The sequence below is a fragment of the Schistocerca serialis genome, chromosome 7, assembly GCF_023864345.2.
Source record: "Schistocerca serialis cubense isolate TAMUIC-IGC-003099 chromosome 7, iqSchSeri2.2, whole genome shotgun sequence".
NCBI lineage: Eukaryota > Metazoa > Arthropoda > Insecta > Orthoptera > Acrididae > Schistocerca > Schistocerca serialis.
The window spans coordinates 567,015,981-567,032,361 of NC_064644.1; the positions used below are offsets into that span (position 1 = coordinate 567,015,981).

The 16,381-nt window shown below is 43.5% G+C and overlaps 1 protein-coding gene across 3 annotated transcripts in view; it reads left to right on the forward strand.

Moving 5' to 3' along the window:
• The window catches only part of LOC126412535 (UDP-glucosyltransferase 2-like), a 134,578-nt gene that overhangs the window by 40,061 nt on the left and 78,136 nt on the right, over window positions 1-16,381 (forward strand). The window contains exon 2 of one of the 3 annotated variants that reach the window (XM_050082178.1): window positions 6,826-7,010. In XM_050082178.1, coding sequence (XP_049938135.1) covers window positions 6,831-7,010 — 180 coding nt within the window. In that variant the 5' untranslated portion in view covers window positions 6,826-6,830. The remainder of the gene's footprint in view (window positions 1-6,825; window positions 7,011-16,381) is intronic. The other 2 variants (XM_050082179.1, XM_050082180.1) reach the window with 2 other exon arrangements.

The following is a 16,381-nucleotide window of genomic DNA, read 5'->3' on the forward strand; positions in this document are numbered from 1 at the left end:
ACTCGCCTGTAAACCGAAACTACACCATTAAAGCGCATCGTCATCCGTACACGGCGACCTAGTGGTTGTGGCATGATGACGGTCTTGACACTGAGTGACTTTCATATCAGATAGTTACTGTCACGGACGATTGAGCCGGCCGGATTGGCCGAGCGGTTCAAGGCGCTTCAGTCTGGAACCGCGCGACCGCTACGGTCGCAGTTTCGAATCCTGCCTCGGGCATGGATGTGTGTGATGTTCTTAGGTTAGTTAGGTTTAAGTAGTTCTAGGGGACTGATGACCCATAGTGCTCAGAGCCATTTGAACCATTTTGAACGGACGATTGGATGTAGTCGGCCGTGATGAGCCTTGTTTGTGAGGTACTGCAGTTTTTTTCTTTGTTTTTAATTTTCCAGGTGACCTAATTTACAAAACGTTATAGAGGTACGCGGTCCGACAAAATCGCGAAGCAACCAGAAGACATGGCTGGATGTCTTTGTAACTTCGTGGGGTGCACGCGACTGGCGAGATTATTTAATGATTATGAGTTGCGATTTCTGTGAAGAGTAGAACAGCCACAAGACCGCATTATTGTTGTTCGCGTTTCATGTTATGACCAAGACTAGTAGGTTAAATAAGGGGTGTGAAGAGTGCCAGGTGTTGAGTGATCACTGTGAAGGACACGTAGTTGCCGCATACTCGTGTGAGACAGCGTTATCAGCACAGGGAGAATTTGAAATGGCCCTCTTTGTGGGTCTCCATTTTGTCGAAACGAGCAATATCCAGATTTGTAGGGAGTTCGGATGTCACAGTGGCCCGACTCCATGGGATGTGAGGGCAGACGTGTTCGTCGTCAGGATTACAGACGACAGCGTGTGGCCACCACAGGCGGTGATCACCGATTTGTGTACCAAACCTATCATAGCCCCTCAACACCTGCGCCTGCCGAGAGTAAATACCATTGGTCAGAGACTGGGAACAACCAGAACAGGGAATTACCATCCCATCAGTAGGCTGACGTTAGCGTCACAACACAGAGAACTTCTCTTATAGCCGTCCCATGACTAGAAAGCGCGGACTCCTGAAGAGTGAGGTCGCATTGTGTTCAGCGATGAATCGCGGTTCTGCGCCTCCCTGATTGTCCATCGTCAGCGAGTATGGCGGCGACATTTCAGTGTTTTTTAGAGCCGCAGCGCTGGTACTCCAACTGTCATGATGTGGGGAGCCATCACGTACGACTTTCTGCGTTCGTGTGTTACTTCTCATGTGCACTATCTTTTTTCAACAGGAAAATGCTCGTTCTCACTTGGCACATGTCTCTACGAACTGTCTGCAAGATGTTAAGGTATTCCTCTGGCCATCAACATCCCCAGATCTGTCCCTAATAGAACCCCTCAGGGACCCAAATTCTTTACTTGCTGCAGGCTTGACCGTGGGGTTCCTGAGCTGGGGACTGGGATGTGTCACCAGTACTCTGTCACTGTAAGCTCTGGCCCTGGTTTAAGGACCGCCATGCGGCGCTGTGAAACATTGTGTGTCATAGGGAAAGGGGATCTTGGCTCGATTGCCCGGATCGCGAGGACGGAAAAAAACCACTATAAAAAAACCACTCACCCTCAAGGTGCGCTGCGCATCTATGAGGTACAAGGCTGTTGAGGTGGAGCAGTCGTTAGTGGGCAACTTCTGCTGCACCTCAGTTGTATAAGTGTTACTCAGGCATATGGGGATCTGTATGAGTGGACCCTCATTTTCCACGTTGCTCATGAGACCAAGATGGAACCCTCGAAATCTTCTTTTCCTCTCAGCATGATTGGAGTATGGCTTAGGAGTACTCACACCCAATCATCCAAACGATTTAAGGAGGGTACCTCACCTAATTATCACAGTCAGTCAGATTTAGTAACAGAATAAAAGGAGTGGTAAATCAAGATGTGTTTCTGATAATTAAGAGGAAGGAGTGCAGGTCTGAAAAAGTGTCCCCCTTCTATATCCATAAAGGCTCGGAAGGACTTGCTGGCACCTATCAAACGTTTACATAGGGTTTCTTGTTGGTCGAAACTGACTGGTCAAAGCAGGTTGAATTTGTTAAGAAAATCACACAAACGTGAATATAATATCGTTGTTGAGATCCACACTTCTCTCAGCTCAAGCAAAAATGTGCTCAGGAACTGTGATATCATGGACTTGGATGTAGTTGAGCTGAAACAAGACTGGGCATCCAAGGGGATAGTGGATGTGGAGCAACGAACGTGAAGGCATAATGCAGAAGCTGCCACTTTCATTGTCACACTCAGTTGTCCAACACTGCCTGAACATGTTATGCCAGGCTTCGGCTTTAAATTAGGCCTTACGTACCAAACCCTATCCAGTGCTATAAATGTCAACGTTTTGGCCATACAACCAAGAGTTGTGGCAGTGAAGCGACCTGTGGTAACTGCAGAAACGCAGCCAACGACACTGTGACGGGCTGCTGATCTCCAGCAATCTGCATCAACTGCTCTAGGAATCACCCAATCTGGAGCCAATACTGCCTTGTTTCTGCTGAGGAACACAAAATACAGGAAATAAAAGTGCCCATGTGGACCACCTATCCCAAAGCCAAAAAAGAATACAAGGCGACGAAACCCTTTGTTTTTGCCACTTCTTATGCTTCTATGGTGCAGAAATGAGCTGGAAAAAGAGTCACTGGAACATCGTTACAGCACCAGGCATGAAGACGATGTGATTAGGGGAAAAACTCAAGGTAAAATACAAAAGTGACAAAATATTTTATGGTCGACATCACCAATTGTTTGATTTCATCAAATCTTTTAATGCAAGGGGAGAATGATTCGCTAAAAGATATGGCAGACAAAATTGATTCTGTAAAACGAAAGTTAATTCTGTGTGAAACTCAGCTTCAAGTTCATCATATGGAACAATTCTCATAACTCAGTTCACTCATTTCTCGACCAGACGTGTCCATCTTCGTTTCAATACTTGAAAAGTTTCGTCATACGTTCTGAAAGAGATTTCAAGACTTTCCACATTGAAGACGTTGTCAGACCATTCTCTCTAGTAGCTGCTTAAGTACCTCCTCATTACCTCAGACTTGAGCTGATAGACGTACACTTTAGCACATGACTGAATGACCTGTTAGGCCAATGCAAGAATTTACCAGGATCTTATAAAATGTTGTCCCAACAGCTACATCCCCAACTGCACAAACAAGTCGGTGAAGGTAGTTCGCTGTTGGTGTGCAAACGTTTTTTTTTTCTGTTGTGAAATTGAGAAAGTGACCCCAACGTATGACTTTAACACATTTTAACCTGCGTAACACCATGTATTTGTATCACAAATTACAGTTTTAGGTATATTACATACTAGCTTAGTGACGGCTGCTTCGTTCACTTAGTCCATATGATCTGCACAGATTTTATTCTTTTTCTTTAATCAAATTTTAATTTTGTTCATAAATTGCACTGCCTTCTAAACGTTACACGCTAATTAAGGCCGCAGAAGGATGGTCTTTTCCGAACGGACTTCCGACCACAAAGCGATTCTGGTAGTTGGAGTGGAAGTTTTTTGTTAATCGCCCCTTTTACGTTCTTGTGGTGATATTTCTGTAGGAACTTTCGTCCCCTAACACATATTTCTTTACATCTAACAGAGAAGTGAAATAGCAATTTTCATATATTTAGTGCTTGTATTGTTTTGATAGAACGAAATATTTTCCTAATAACTTTCATCCCCTATTTCACCCTCTTAGTAGTTGTTTTCCCAAAAACGGTGCAACACAATTTTTTCTATTACTAACAGAGAATCCAAATAGAAGTTTTCATAAATATAGCTTTCAAAATGTTTTCATTATGAAAAAAATTCATACAGTTTTTCATCCCATATTTAACTCCCTTAGGGGGCTGAATTTTCAAAAACATCGTAACACCTGTTTCTTTATTTCTAATCGATAAGTCAAATACCAGTTTAAATAGATGTACCTTTCAAAATGCTTTAGTAGTCCTTTGGTAATGAATTATTTCCACTAAAAGTTTCACCCATTATTTTACTGCTTTAGTGGTTGGATTTCCAGAAGTGCTAAAACACGCATTTTTTATTTCTGCCTGAGAAACCAATTTTCGTAGTTCTAACTTCAAAATTGCCTTAATAGGGACACATTTTCAAAAACCCTATTTTACCCATTTCTGGAGTGGAATTTTGAACAAATAAACTATACCTACAGTGTAAGATCCACACCGTCTCCAAATTTCAATTTTCTATCGTTAGCGGTTTGGGCTAGGCGATGATGAATCAGTGAGTGAGTCACTCTGTTAGAGCATTGCCTTTTATATATATTTTCTATGCAGCTTTTGAATCACGTTCTACAGTTTACATTTTGTCTCGAAAGTTTTTTTTTCTATTAATTCCACATCCATCGAGGTCGTCTTCGAAATGTTGAATGCATGGAATGTTCTTTATTTTTCCTATGTCATACTTTTGTGTGTATGAACATGTCCGTAGTATTTAGACTAGGATTTCTGATGTCTGCTGACATGTTTGATAATTTTGTCTTTTGCGGGGAAAAGATTTGCCCTCAAAGTCCTTTGTTCTACCTTCAGGATGTTTTCCAAATTGCCTGTAGTGTTGTGAATGAAAGTTTCACTTGCGTACAGAACTTCAGGTTTGATCACGGTAGTGTAGTGTCTAACCTATGTAGGTGCGGACCGCACTTCTTGTTGTAGACGTGTGTGTTCCCCCTTACGCTCTGTTGAGTATCTGTGATCTAACTATGTGTGCTTCCTTTTCGAGCCCCGCTGGAGTTTCCCGAGCCGGCCGATGTGGCCGAGCGGTTCTAGGCGCGTCAGTCTGGTACCGCGCGATCGCTACGGTCGCAGGTTCGAATCCTGCCTCGGGCATGGATGTGTGTGATGTCCTTAGGTTACTTAGGTTTAAGTAGTTCTAAGTTCTAGGGGACTGATGACCTCAGATGTTAAGTCCCATAGTGCTCAGAGCCATTTGATCCTTTTTTTTGTTTTGAGTTTTCCGAACTTCGTGTTCAGTTTCTGAAAGTTAAATTTAGTGCAAATGAACTCAGTTTCTTCAGGAGCTTTCTCAGCGCATTCGTTGAGGACTTCTACCTATTTGCTGTTTTTCAATATCCGGTTGTATCGCTGGAAGTCGTTGAAATATCGTGCGTAAAAATGTATATAATATTAATTATTTGTTCGCGGGTCAGAAATATACAAATACACTGACAGACAAACAAACCAGAAACAGAAAAATTAGACTAGGAAAATACAGTATCTTCGTATCGTACATACTCAGAACTTCGTCACCTCCAAGGCAGTCGAGATGCCATGAATAGTACCATCCTCTTTGCAAGATGTTAAGCACAAAAGGTATGGAACCATGTGCAGTTCGCTCGCCCACATTCACAGCAAGTGTCATAAAAATTAAAGCTCCATTGTACATTTTGTCCTATCATCATTCCATTCTGGATCGTCATCTTATTAGCGACCTCCATACCATACAGCTTTCACTGTGTCCAAGGGTAACTTGCTCGGCTGATGTCGTCCAGCTGTAGTGTTGATGTATTCACTCATCTTCCTCCACAGTTCTAGCTTCGCCTTCTCGGGAGGCCCGCTAAGATTGTTAGATAATCTTCCTCAACCTCAGCCGTTGACGTGAACCGTAATGCCACAGGTGGGTGCTTAGAGTCTGTTCTTACCAAGAGATAGCAACGCTGTTCCACCAAGGTGATAAAGTTTGTCTGTTGGAGTCGGTTTGAGGTAACCTGTAACTGGCCTGCATGTTTCATTGAGCGCTGTACTCATTCTTCTGGTACACGATGATCTGTGCTATACCGGAGAGACACATTTGGCAGAGGAAAAACACAGTACCCTTGAAAGCGCACAGTTTTTTTTTTTTTTGGGGGGGAATGTGAGCTCCATTTTCACCGTGCCAGCTTAGGAATCAGACGTTTCGAGTCTAGATTTTTAGTTTTGTAGTTCTTGCAGTGGTATTTCGAAGAGTTCTGTCAAGCGTTATCCCTAGTTTCCAGTATCACAATGGCGTAATTGAGTTCCAGACCATATTATATGCGGTCGTTGGTCATTGGTGTAGAAGTTGAAAATGGCTCTGAGCACTATGGAACTCAACTGCTGTGGTCATAAGTCCCCTAGAACTTAGAACTACTTAAACCTCTGACCCCGCCGGGAATCGAACCCGGGAACCCGGGCGTGGGAAGCGAGAACGCTACCGCACGACCACGAGATGCGGACGTAGAAGTTGAAGCGAGCGCCTGTGTTCCGTAGTTGGAATGCACAGGCATGTACCTTAGCAGATCCTTGTCCTACGTCGTTCCAATTACGGTACACTGATAGGGTTCTTAGGTCGTCCAAGCTGTTGTTCTGTGCAGCAAGGCTAGATCTTCTGAAGAATGGAGGATGCTTCTTGTATTTGGAGTCAGCGGTTGGTCGTTGGTGTAGAAGAGAAGCGGAGCTAGAATACTTCGCTGAAATGGACTGTTTTTCTGTGCTGGCCAGCGATTACGTTGCGCCTGGAACTCAACAAAAACCCAGGATTTTGCAGAAGAGTGCTGCCATATTAAGTGAGATATAGATCTTTTAGTAACCTGTACTATTTAGCATGTAGTAGTCAATGAGTGACAGCTTTCACATGCAAAACGTCTGTGACGTTCAATGTTCAGCAATAAGTAGGATATAATGTGTACTAGAAATTCGGAAATAAAGATACAATCATGGCGGTCCTTTGGCAAAAGTAATAAATGAGGCTGCAGGCACTGAAGAGGGTATCTGTTGATGAAAGGAACAGGCGAATGCATGTTACACTTTCTGTTCTTTTTTGCAGGCAAGATGAAAGCCACTGTCTTCGTTCTCGGGCTTCTGTTCGCTGTGCATGGGACTCTTTCGTCGCGAATCCTCTTCATACAAACTTCGCCGTCAGTAAGTCACGCCTTCCCAATAAATAAGGTAATAGAGTCTCTGCTGCGCAGGGGCCACCACGTCACCCACATATCTGCTGATCTTCTCGAGGTAAGACCTTTGGTATAGTCGGACGTGAAAGTCTACCGGTACTTCATCCACTTACTCAGCTTGTACTGTTGTTTAAAAAGCCTTCAATCTTATATTTTATGTGGTTGTCACACTGACGAGACGAGTCAACAGTAGCTTCAGAGGAGCCGCCACAGATTCACAGAAAAAAGCTAAAGAAAGTATTCGAAGTTATAAGTACACATTAAGACGCACTAGTTGTGCATATGTGTGTTGTATCCAACGCAACATGTTTCGGGACGACATGATCCCATTACCAGGATCTATAAAACAAGGGAAACACAAATTGTTACATCGCATTATTACACATACTAATTGAAATATGTATGTAACAGAAATCTGTCTATATTTATATTTAGTATGACATACCTTATTATTAATATATCATTAGACACAGTCAATAATATAATGCAAGCAGTAAATGTGTAAGACTCTCCAACACGCATATCGTGGTATAACGTTCATAATTACCGGTGGCGCTTAACGATCTCACAGAGCTTTGTTTACTAACGAAAGCCAACTGCCGATCACATACCAAACATTGTTTCCCTTACATAAATGCCACTGATACTGCCGTCGATTCAAAAATAGTTGAACTTCTGTATGTCATGGCACAACAAAACCTGAAAACAGTCCTACACCTCTTTTAGAATATTAGCGTGTATTGATATTTGACTGAACGTAATAATAATTAATATACCATGTTATATGCTCAATGCTTGGGAAGCAATCGAATACTCATAACTGACGCTTGACCCACGTTTCAAAATATGCTTACATGATGTAGTAAATAAATCACACATTTGCACTGCTGGTATGTGTCACTCTGTACTAATATTGTGATACACATGTACTATGGAGCAAGAACATAATGACAACTGCCCACCGCGACGTTTAATGTCCCCTGGTGGTGTTACGGTCACGTGACGTGGTAACAAAAGTATGTAGGCGGGGCAGACACGGACGAGGGACAACCCTAGCGAAGACATGGGCTACAAGTGGGGAAACCATGGAGAAGAACGACTTTGACAAAGGCCAAATCATTATTACGCAGACCCCTGTGAAAGAATATCTGAAAAACGAAGAAGCTGGTCGAGTGTTAAAGCGTTACTGTCTCAAGCATCTACGAAAAGAGGTAGGATAGTGAAACTACCACTAGGCGCTAAACGGTTGGACGTTCACAACTCTTCACAGAGCGTGGGGTTCGGAGGCTTGCCTGCTCTGTAAAATAAGACAGATGGTGATCTGTGGAATTTCTGCTGAAAGAGCGCAATGTTGGCGTGCGCACAAGTCTTACGGAGCACACCGTTCATGCAGAACATGGAGCTCCGCAGTAGACCACCCTAACGTGTTCACACGTTAACCCAACATCGTCAGTTACGACTGCAGTGTCCACGGGACCATCGGGATTCGCCGTCGATCAATGGAAAAGTGTCTGGTCTTCGGGGAGTCACATTTTTATTACACTAGGTCGATGGTCGTCTCCACAAACTCCGTCATCGAGGTGAACGGCGGGCCGAAACGTGCAGCACGCCACGGACGAAAGCTGGTGGGAGCAGTATTACGCTGTGGGCGACATTCTCCTGCCCTTGCATGGGGCCTGTGGTAGCAATCGAACGCACGTTGACAGCTGCGAACCACCTGCATCTCTTCATGCTTGATGCGATGTCATCTATCGTGCCATCTGTCAGCAGTATAATTGTCCGTGTATCGGAGCCGGAACCGTGCTCCAGTTGTTTCACTATCATTATAGTGAACTCACGTTAATGTCTCTGCGACCAAACTCACCTGATGTGAATCCTATGGACCCCACCTGTTTCGCTATCTGGCACCACCCACGCGCAATTAAATGAGCGGCCCGTTATTTACGCGAATTACATGACCTATGCGTAGACGTCTAATGCCATATACTTCGACAAACGTATAAACAAACTGTCGGATTCATGATACACAGATTCAGTGATGTATTTCGTTCCAAGGACGGACAAACAAGCTATTAAGCAGGTAGACATAATGTTTTGGCTCATCAGTGTCACGTATATTTGTGAATCATTTATCACCGTATGTCTGAGAAAGTATACTCAAGGCTGACAAATGTAATTCGGTGCACGTGCCTTATTTCCTCACCGCATATTTACCTATTCTCTGATTGCCCAATCCGTTCCTAGCGGATGTAATCATGATCCTCCACATGATACCATGCTTTGCTGCATATGTAATCGTTGACAAACTTGAAATAGTTCTCAGTCTAATTAGGAAATATGTAGAGTGCTCGTGTAAAATCATGCGACACTTAAAACGGCAAATGACGAATTCTATTCTGAATTCTTTGCGGCAGCACATGTAGGGTTTGCGAATGCTTGATGTAGCAGACTGTTTGTTACGAGCACCAAGTAAGTATCTGTCATCGTCTCTGGTTTCTTGCGTGCAGCTAATCTCATCCATTATCGACAAATTTATGGGTGTCCGAATCTTTAAAAACGAGAAAATCATTTCACGGCATGATAATTCAAAATCCCGTCAGCGAAACACCACGCTGACTTCGTGTGTGCATGTGGGTATTGTGGATCGTACGTGCATGAACATCGTTGCTTATGTTTTCACATATGTAGTCCATCAGCATATTTCCGGGCACATTACCATCTGCTGCAATGGGGAACTTTCAGAAACTAACTAACGTACTTTGAGAAACGAAACATCTTTAGTGGCGAATATAATAACAACAGTGATGATTATAACAATGATAGTAACAACGATACGAACAGTGATAACTTCGTGTGGCTAATCTGTCTGGTGCGGTTCTTTCAACTGGAAGCCAAGTAGGCGACTTTCGTCACACAGTAGCACTATCAGGCAAGTGGGATCTGCAAGTTAACCTGGAATCAGAACCCCCTGTCTTTCCTGGCGAATCTTCAGACCACTGAGAGGTGAACGATAGGTATGCTGAAATTTCCATGGTCAATCCGGTTTCGATTCTGCGACTTTTCTGTTTCCAGGTGTGGTATTCACCCAAGACGCTTGGCGCCCCACGTAGGGGGCAGGTAGAGAACCCCATACCACAGAAGGTTGTTGCTGTGATGTTACTGAAATGGTTTGATAGACAGCAAACAACTAAATGTAGTCGTCACCGGAACAACTAAGTTTGCACAGGCAACAAACAAATTAGTGACACTTAACAATAATTGAATCGTGCACACGAATAACAATGTATGGCACATTTTGACATTTTGTATAATCGCGTGGAGTTATATTCTATCTGGCAGTCTACATCACCTGCTGTAACAGTTGCCCTGTTCACCGTCCAAGGGCAGCATTATACTCCGTGCATCACGAGAATAAACCTCATGTAAACATTACCCTATGTACTTTTCCGCGTTTACTGGAACGTCATTGGGTTTCGTTGCCAAGCTGTCTCGTGTAATAGTCATGTTCGATAATGTACGCTGTGCTCAACGATAATACGTGGCAACAGCTTTACCGGCACATTTAACTATTGGGAGCACTGGCCAGGCGAGTGATACAACTACTGTGCAGTGATGTGAATAGTTGCAGTAAAGATGTAAAAGAGACGAGCAGAGAACAATATAGCTTTGAATGTAATTTAATTTTTAAGCGAAAGAAAATAACATATAGTAAACCTCAGGTGATACGGTTCTCAGGCGCTCGGACGGAAAAAATCACATGCTCTCGATCTTAGCTAACATAGTATTATACTTAAAAACATGAGTGATGAAATTTCCTGAGGCGATCAGCAACAAAAAACCGCCTTTCTTCCTCCTCTTTTATGACGTGCTGTTCCGTACCTTGCTATTGGTAGGCACTTAGGCAGTGACGCGTCACAAGGCTTCGTGCATTAGTTACAGTACGTTTGGCAGCTTAAATGTCTTATTTCTCGCGACAAAACCCTTAACTTGGCTCCAGATCAATTTTGTTGCGTGCAGATTGCAGTGCTAATGTGACAACTGTAAAAATCCAGCATTTGTTCGGTGTGCTCGACGTCGTGAAAATTGTATCTGTCCTACACAACAATGGGCACATTCAAACAATGAGTATTTGATTTTTCATTTTTCTCTGAAAAATTTGTGTAATGTTTTACTTAACTTCATCAGCCTTTAACAATCGATGATTAACAATGTGGTATTTGCAATGAAAACAAGTTTCTCGAAAAACGTCAAAGCTGATCTGTGTAATCCGTTTCTCGCCAGTAACGGTGTTCCGCGCACCTGTTTCACTACGAAGCAGGAAGCAGTGTGATTCATTTTCACGGTACGTACGAACAGCGAAACAATCAGAGGACAAGTAGCATTTACAGAGACTGTGACTGTATATAATTTTTGAAATACCAATCACTTAGCTAAAGAATGATTAAGAAAAACGTTGATGGCTGTCAATACATCAGAACGTCTTAAAAGTTTCATTTACAGTGACATAGTAATAAGATATCTCATACATAAGTTTGACCTACTCCCGAGAGCGGAACTGCGCCAGTGTACGAGAGCTACGGCTGCTGACCAATCATAACGTTTGTGTTTGTTTACATCAGGTTTATTCTTTGCGATGAACGAAGCACAGACAGGGAGGAGAAGACGCAGTTTTCGCGCCTCTGCGCGAACAATGCTGTATGTTACAAGAATGGTGGAATGTAGCAAGGTGACGCTTACCGCAAGTAGTTTGAGACGTGCAAATAATGCGCGGAAAAGGCAAATTGACAGGATATTAAGAGGAAAAGTCTTCGTTATGCTGGATTGGATCATAAATCACGAAATGGATAGCTAATTCCTACAAAGCAGCCTCCAACGCAGATGAGTGGAATATGAATCCGTTTTCTAAAAAGGCGTATGTCTATAGCGTATGAGTCCCGAATAACGGCCTATGTGCCCTGTACAGCACATGGCTCTAACGACGCACGTTATGTGCATCTTCAGAAAACATTAGAGTAAAAATCCGTAACATAAATAAAATTAACTAAAGTTCTGTCGTTATCATCGACGAAAAACCAGAATACACACCTTGCACACTGCTGAATATTGACTGCATGATTCAGGATCATGCCTGCATTGCAGAAATATGTTCGAAAGGAGGATGCAAGGACATAAGCCTGGAAATTAAGTTAAAAGCTGTATGAAGAAATCATGCCTTGACGAACGACGAGTAGTCCATTTACTTAATAAACTCCATGGAAATAGGCGTGCCAGCTAGAAGAAAGGTGACAAGACAGACGATATTTCACGGAAACAAGCTACTTTCAAATATTGTGTCCAGTCAAAATAAGAGCATGTCAGAAACCATTGATTGCATATACTGCATCACCCAACACGACTACAGAGTCTTCAGCGTAAACTAAAGGATGGAATGACCACTCCTTATGAAGGTCGAGGAAAATATTTCAGTAGTCCACATACCATATCAAATGGCGACAGGGCTCTGACCCGGGAACACATTTCGAGTTTCCCGAGGCACACGAGCCATTACAGCAGGATTACACCCTCAAATGAATGTCTGTACTCTGCATTTTTGTGATCGCAGCTTCAGTCGAAATATAAATGCACGACATCGAACTTGAGAGTCACGCAAAAGCAGACCAGACATACAAAGTGTCAAAAAACGATAAGGACGTGACTAAAAGGAACAACAATATACGAGTTGTATGTGTTGACGTTCAAAAGGTATTCTGCCGGAGACAGTTGTCGTCGTATAATTTCACGGATCGTGACGTTGGTAGTGGAAGCAACACAATAAATTTATGATATGGATTCGCCGCAAGGAGGGGTTCAGCTAAAATAGTTTCCTGTCTGCTTAAATTTGTGATGTTTGAAGAAGGTACGGAACGCAAATTGGTGGTATGGTCTGACCACTGTGGCGGGCCGGACGATAAATAGAAAGTTTTAGCACGTTATTTCTATCTGGCAGCTGTAAGTACTTTACAGAAATACATCAAAAGTTTTTATGTTCGAGTCATAGTTTCCTACCACGTGACAGCAACTTTGCAATGATCGAGAACGGAAAGAAAGTGTCAAAAGCTTTGGTTCCTTTGGAATGGAAGCATGTCATTGCTTAGGCCGTTGTCGAAGCTTCAAAACTGTCCATTTAGGAGATGATTATGGAAGATTTCAAGGGCAGAGGATCCACTGGGTTGGTTTTCCAAACGGCACCAACTTTGAAAATTACTACTGTGCTCTGGTTGAAGTTATGTAATGACGATGCTCGATGCATAAGCGTGTACCATAATCACAACGTGCTTCGTCTGTGGGACGAATTATTGTGAAACATGATTATGAACGTGAAGCAAAAATATTTTCGTTGCCTTCTGCTTTTCGGTTGCTCTACAGTGGAGCACTGCAAATTCATGAGAAGAAAAATCATCTATTGGACATGACGAAATATACGGAGCCAAAATACAGGGATTTTTACGAAAACCTGCATTGTGACAACTGAGTTTATTATACCAGATTTCTTCGCAGATACTTAACTTTAGTATGATGGTGCTGCGCCACAATGTTGTTTAAGTTCACTATCAACACTGGTCCATTCCTGCCTCCAGCGAACGGTAACTAACTCATCCAGCGGAATTTCCAGTCGGGCTCTGCTGACGGCGACGGTGTCTTGATTCCTGATGCAACACTGGTCCATTCCTGCCTCCAGCGAACGGTAACTAACTCATCCAGCGGAATTTCCAGTCGGGCTCTGCTGACGGCGACGGTGTCTTGATTCCTGATGCAACACTGGTCCATTCCTGCCTCCAGCGAACGGTAACTAACTCATCCAGCGGAATTTCCAGTCGGGCTCTGCTGACGGCGACGGTGTCTTGATTCCTGATGCAACACTGGTCCATTCCTGCCTCCAGCGAACGGTAACTAACTCATCCAGCGGAATTTCCAGTCGGGCTCTGCTGACGGCGACGGTGTCTTGATTCCTGATGCAACACTGGTCCATTCCTGCCTCCAGCGAACGGTAACTAACTCATCCAGCGGAATTTCCAGTCGGGCTCTGCTGACGGCGACGGTGTCTTGATTCCTGATGCAACACTGGTCCATTCCTGCCTCCAGCGAACGGTAACTAACTCATCCAGCGGAATTTCCAGTCGGGCTCTGCTGACGGCGACGGTGTCTTGATTCCTGATGCAACACTGGTCCATTCCTGCCTCCAGCGAACGGTAACTAACTCATCCAGCGGAATTTCCAGTCGGGCTCTGCTGACGGCGACGGTGTCTTGATTCCTGATGCAACACTGGTCCATTCCTGCCTCCAGCGAACGGTAACTAACTCATCCAGCGGAATTTCCAGTCGGGCTCTGCTGACGGCGACGGTGTCTTGATTCCTGATGCAACACTGGTCCATTCCTGCCTCCAGCGAACGGTAACTAACTCATCCAGCGGAATTTCCAGTCGGGCTCTGCTGACGGCGACGGTGTCTTGATTCCTGATGCAACACTGGTCCATTCCTGCCTCCAGCGAACGGTAACTAACTCATCCAGCGGAATTTCCAGTCGGGCTCTGCTGACGGCGACGGTGTCTTGATTCCTGATGCACGCTCGCTACAATGCTCGTCAGATGCTGCGGCGTTGGCAGTGTTGCCAGATGCAACAGTCTCTAAATCAGGACAGAAACTCGATAAAGCAAGAGATAGCAGTAGGTACAAGACACCCTGTTCTTCGTGTTAATACCCCACAACTATTCATCAATAAATATATGTTCAAAAATCTCACTAAGTTAGGAAATAACTGCTGCAGTGATTTCACAAACAATGTCTGCGTACCTCTGCTATGCGATTATTGTTTGTTATTATTATTCGTACAATATAATATAAGTTCACACAAAAGCAATACGATGTAATGACTCGGCGTTATAAGTGCCCTGGTGCCACTGTGCATGATTTTCGTTGTTTTACTTTGAGACGTAACTTATCGAAATTATTTTGACAGTCACTATTTACTTATTCATATAATTAAACATCAGTATTAACAGTTAAGTTCCACCATTTACATGCATCAGATTTTCCCGCCGAAGATTGAAAACTATGTTTATTGTTCCTATCTGTCAGCATACACAGCACAGTTATGTCCCTTTATCATTAGTGTTATAATTTTCTCCGAGACATTTAAGTCTCGTGTTTACCTACGATAATGATTGAAGCCGAAGAAATGAATTAAAATTTGTGCCACGGCCGGGTATCGTACCCGGGCCTCGTTGCTAAAATGTCATGGGGAAAATTTAACCTTAAGATCTATACGATCTCACGAAGTACAGGACGTTCCCATTACGTCCAACACTAGGGTGCTAATCCAATGTCGGAGAGCCCTAGCGATAGTGACGATTTACGGGAAAAATAAGCTGAAGATTCGAACTGAAGTTTCCGTTGGGAAGGGCACTCCACTTAGGTAGTCCGTGCAACCATGTTGATCATAGTGCTGCGATGGTGGAATTGTCAGCATTTCTCCCTAATAAGCAAGGAGACCCGGGTTCGAGTCCCGTCAGCTTCAATCATTAACTGTGACTTCCTAATTTCAAAGGGCAAACACTTGAAATTTTTCAGCACTCTTTGAATACAGAATAGCCCACATAACTTTTTGGTAGATAACTTATCTCTGCTCTTTCATCTTCATTAGACCAGTTGAAGAAGATACTCTTTCTGAAGAGCGGACAATACTTGGCAAGCACCAAACAAATTTGGCGAGTAACACAGGCTATTTTAAACCTTTGCGTACTAGTAGGACTAGGAATACACCATGCGCAACTAACAGCGAACTCAGACATCTTAAATTGAAACGCAAGAAGTCAGTAATTGTTAGAAGTATGCACCACAGTAACAGATTACATTATTTACGTTTCCAAACCATTCACTCATACTATTCCAATAACTCAAGACAGTTGACGCTAAGTGACACACCGAGCGAGGTGGCGCAGTAGTTAGCACACTGGACTCGCATTCGGGAGGACGACGGTTCAATCCCGTCTCCAGCCATCCTGATTTAGGTTTTCCGTGATTTCCATAAAATCGTTTCAGGCAAGTGCCGGGATGGTTCCTTTGAAAGGGCACGGCCGATTTCCTTCCCAATCCTTCCCTAACCCGAGCTTCCGCTCCGTCTCTAATGACCTCGTTGTCAACGGGACGTTAAACACTAACCACCACCAAGTGACACACGTTACCATTTTTTAAACAACATCCATGCGAGGAATAAACTTGGAGCAGCTTGACTCTAACAGTTGGAGCTGATACGAGAAAAGTCTCTGGGGTGAGGAATTCACATAAGGGATATCAAAAACTGAAGTAATATCTTCAGAAACAAAGAGTTAATCAAGAGTCGTACCAACATTCGCCAAAATGAAAATGACTTCAAGGAATAGACACGAATGT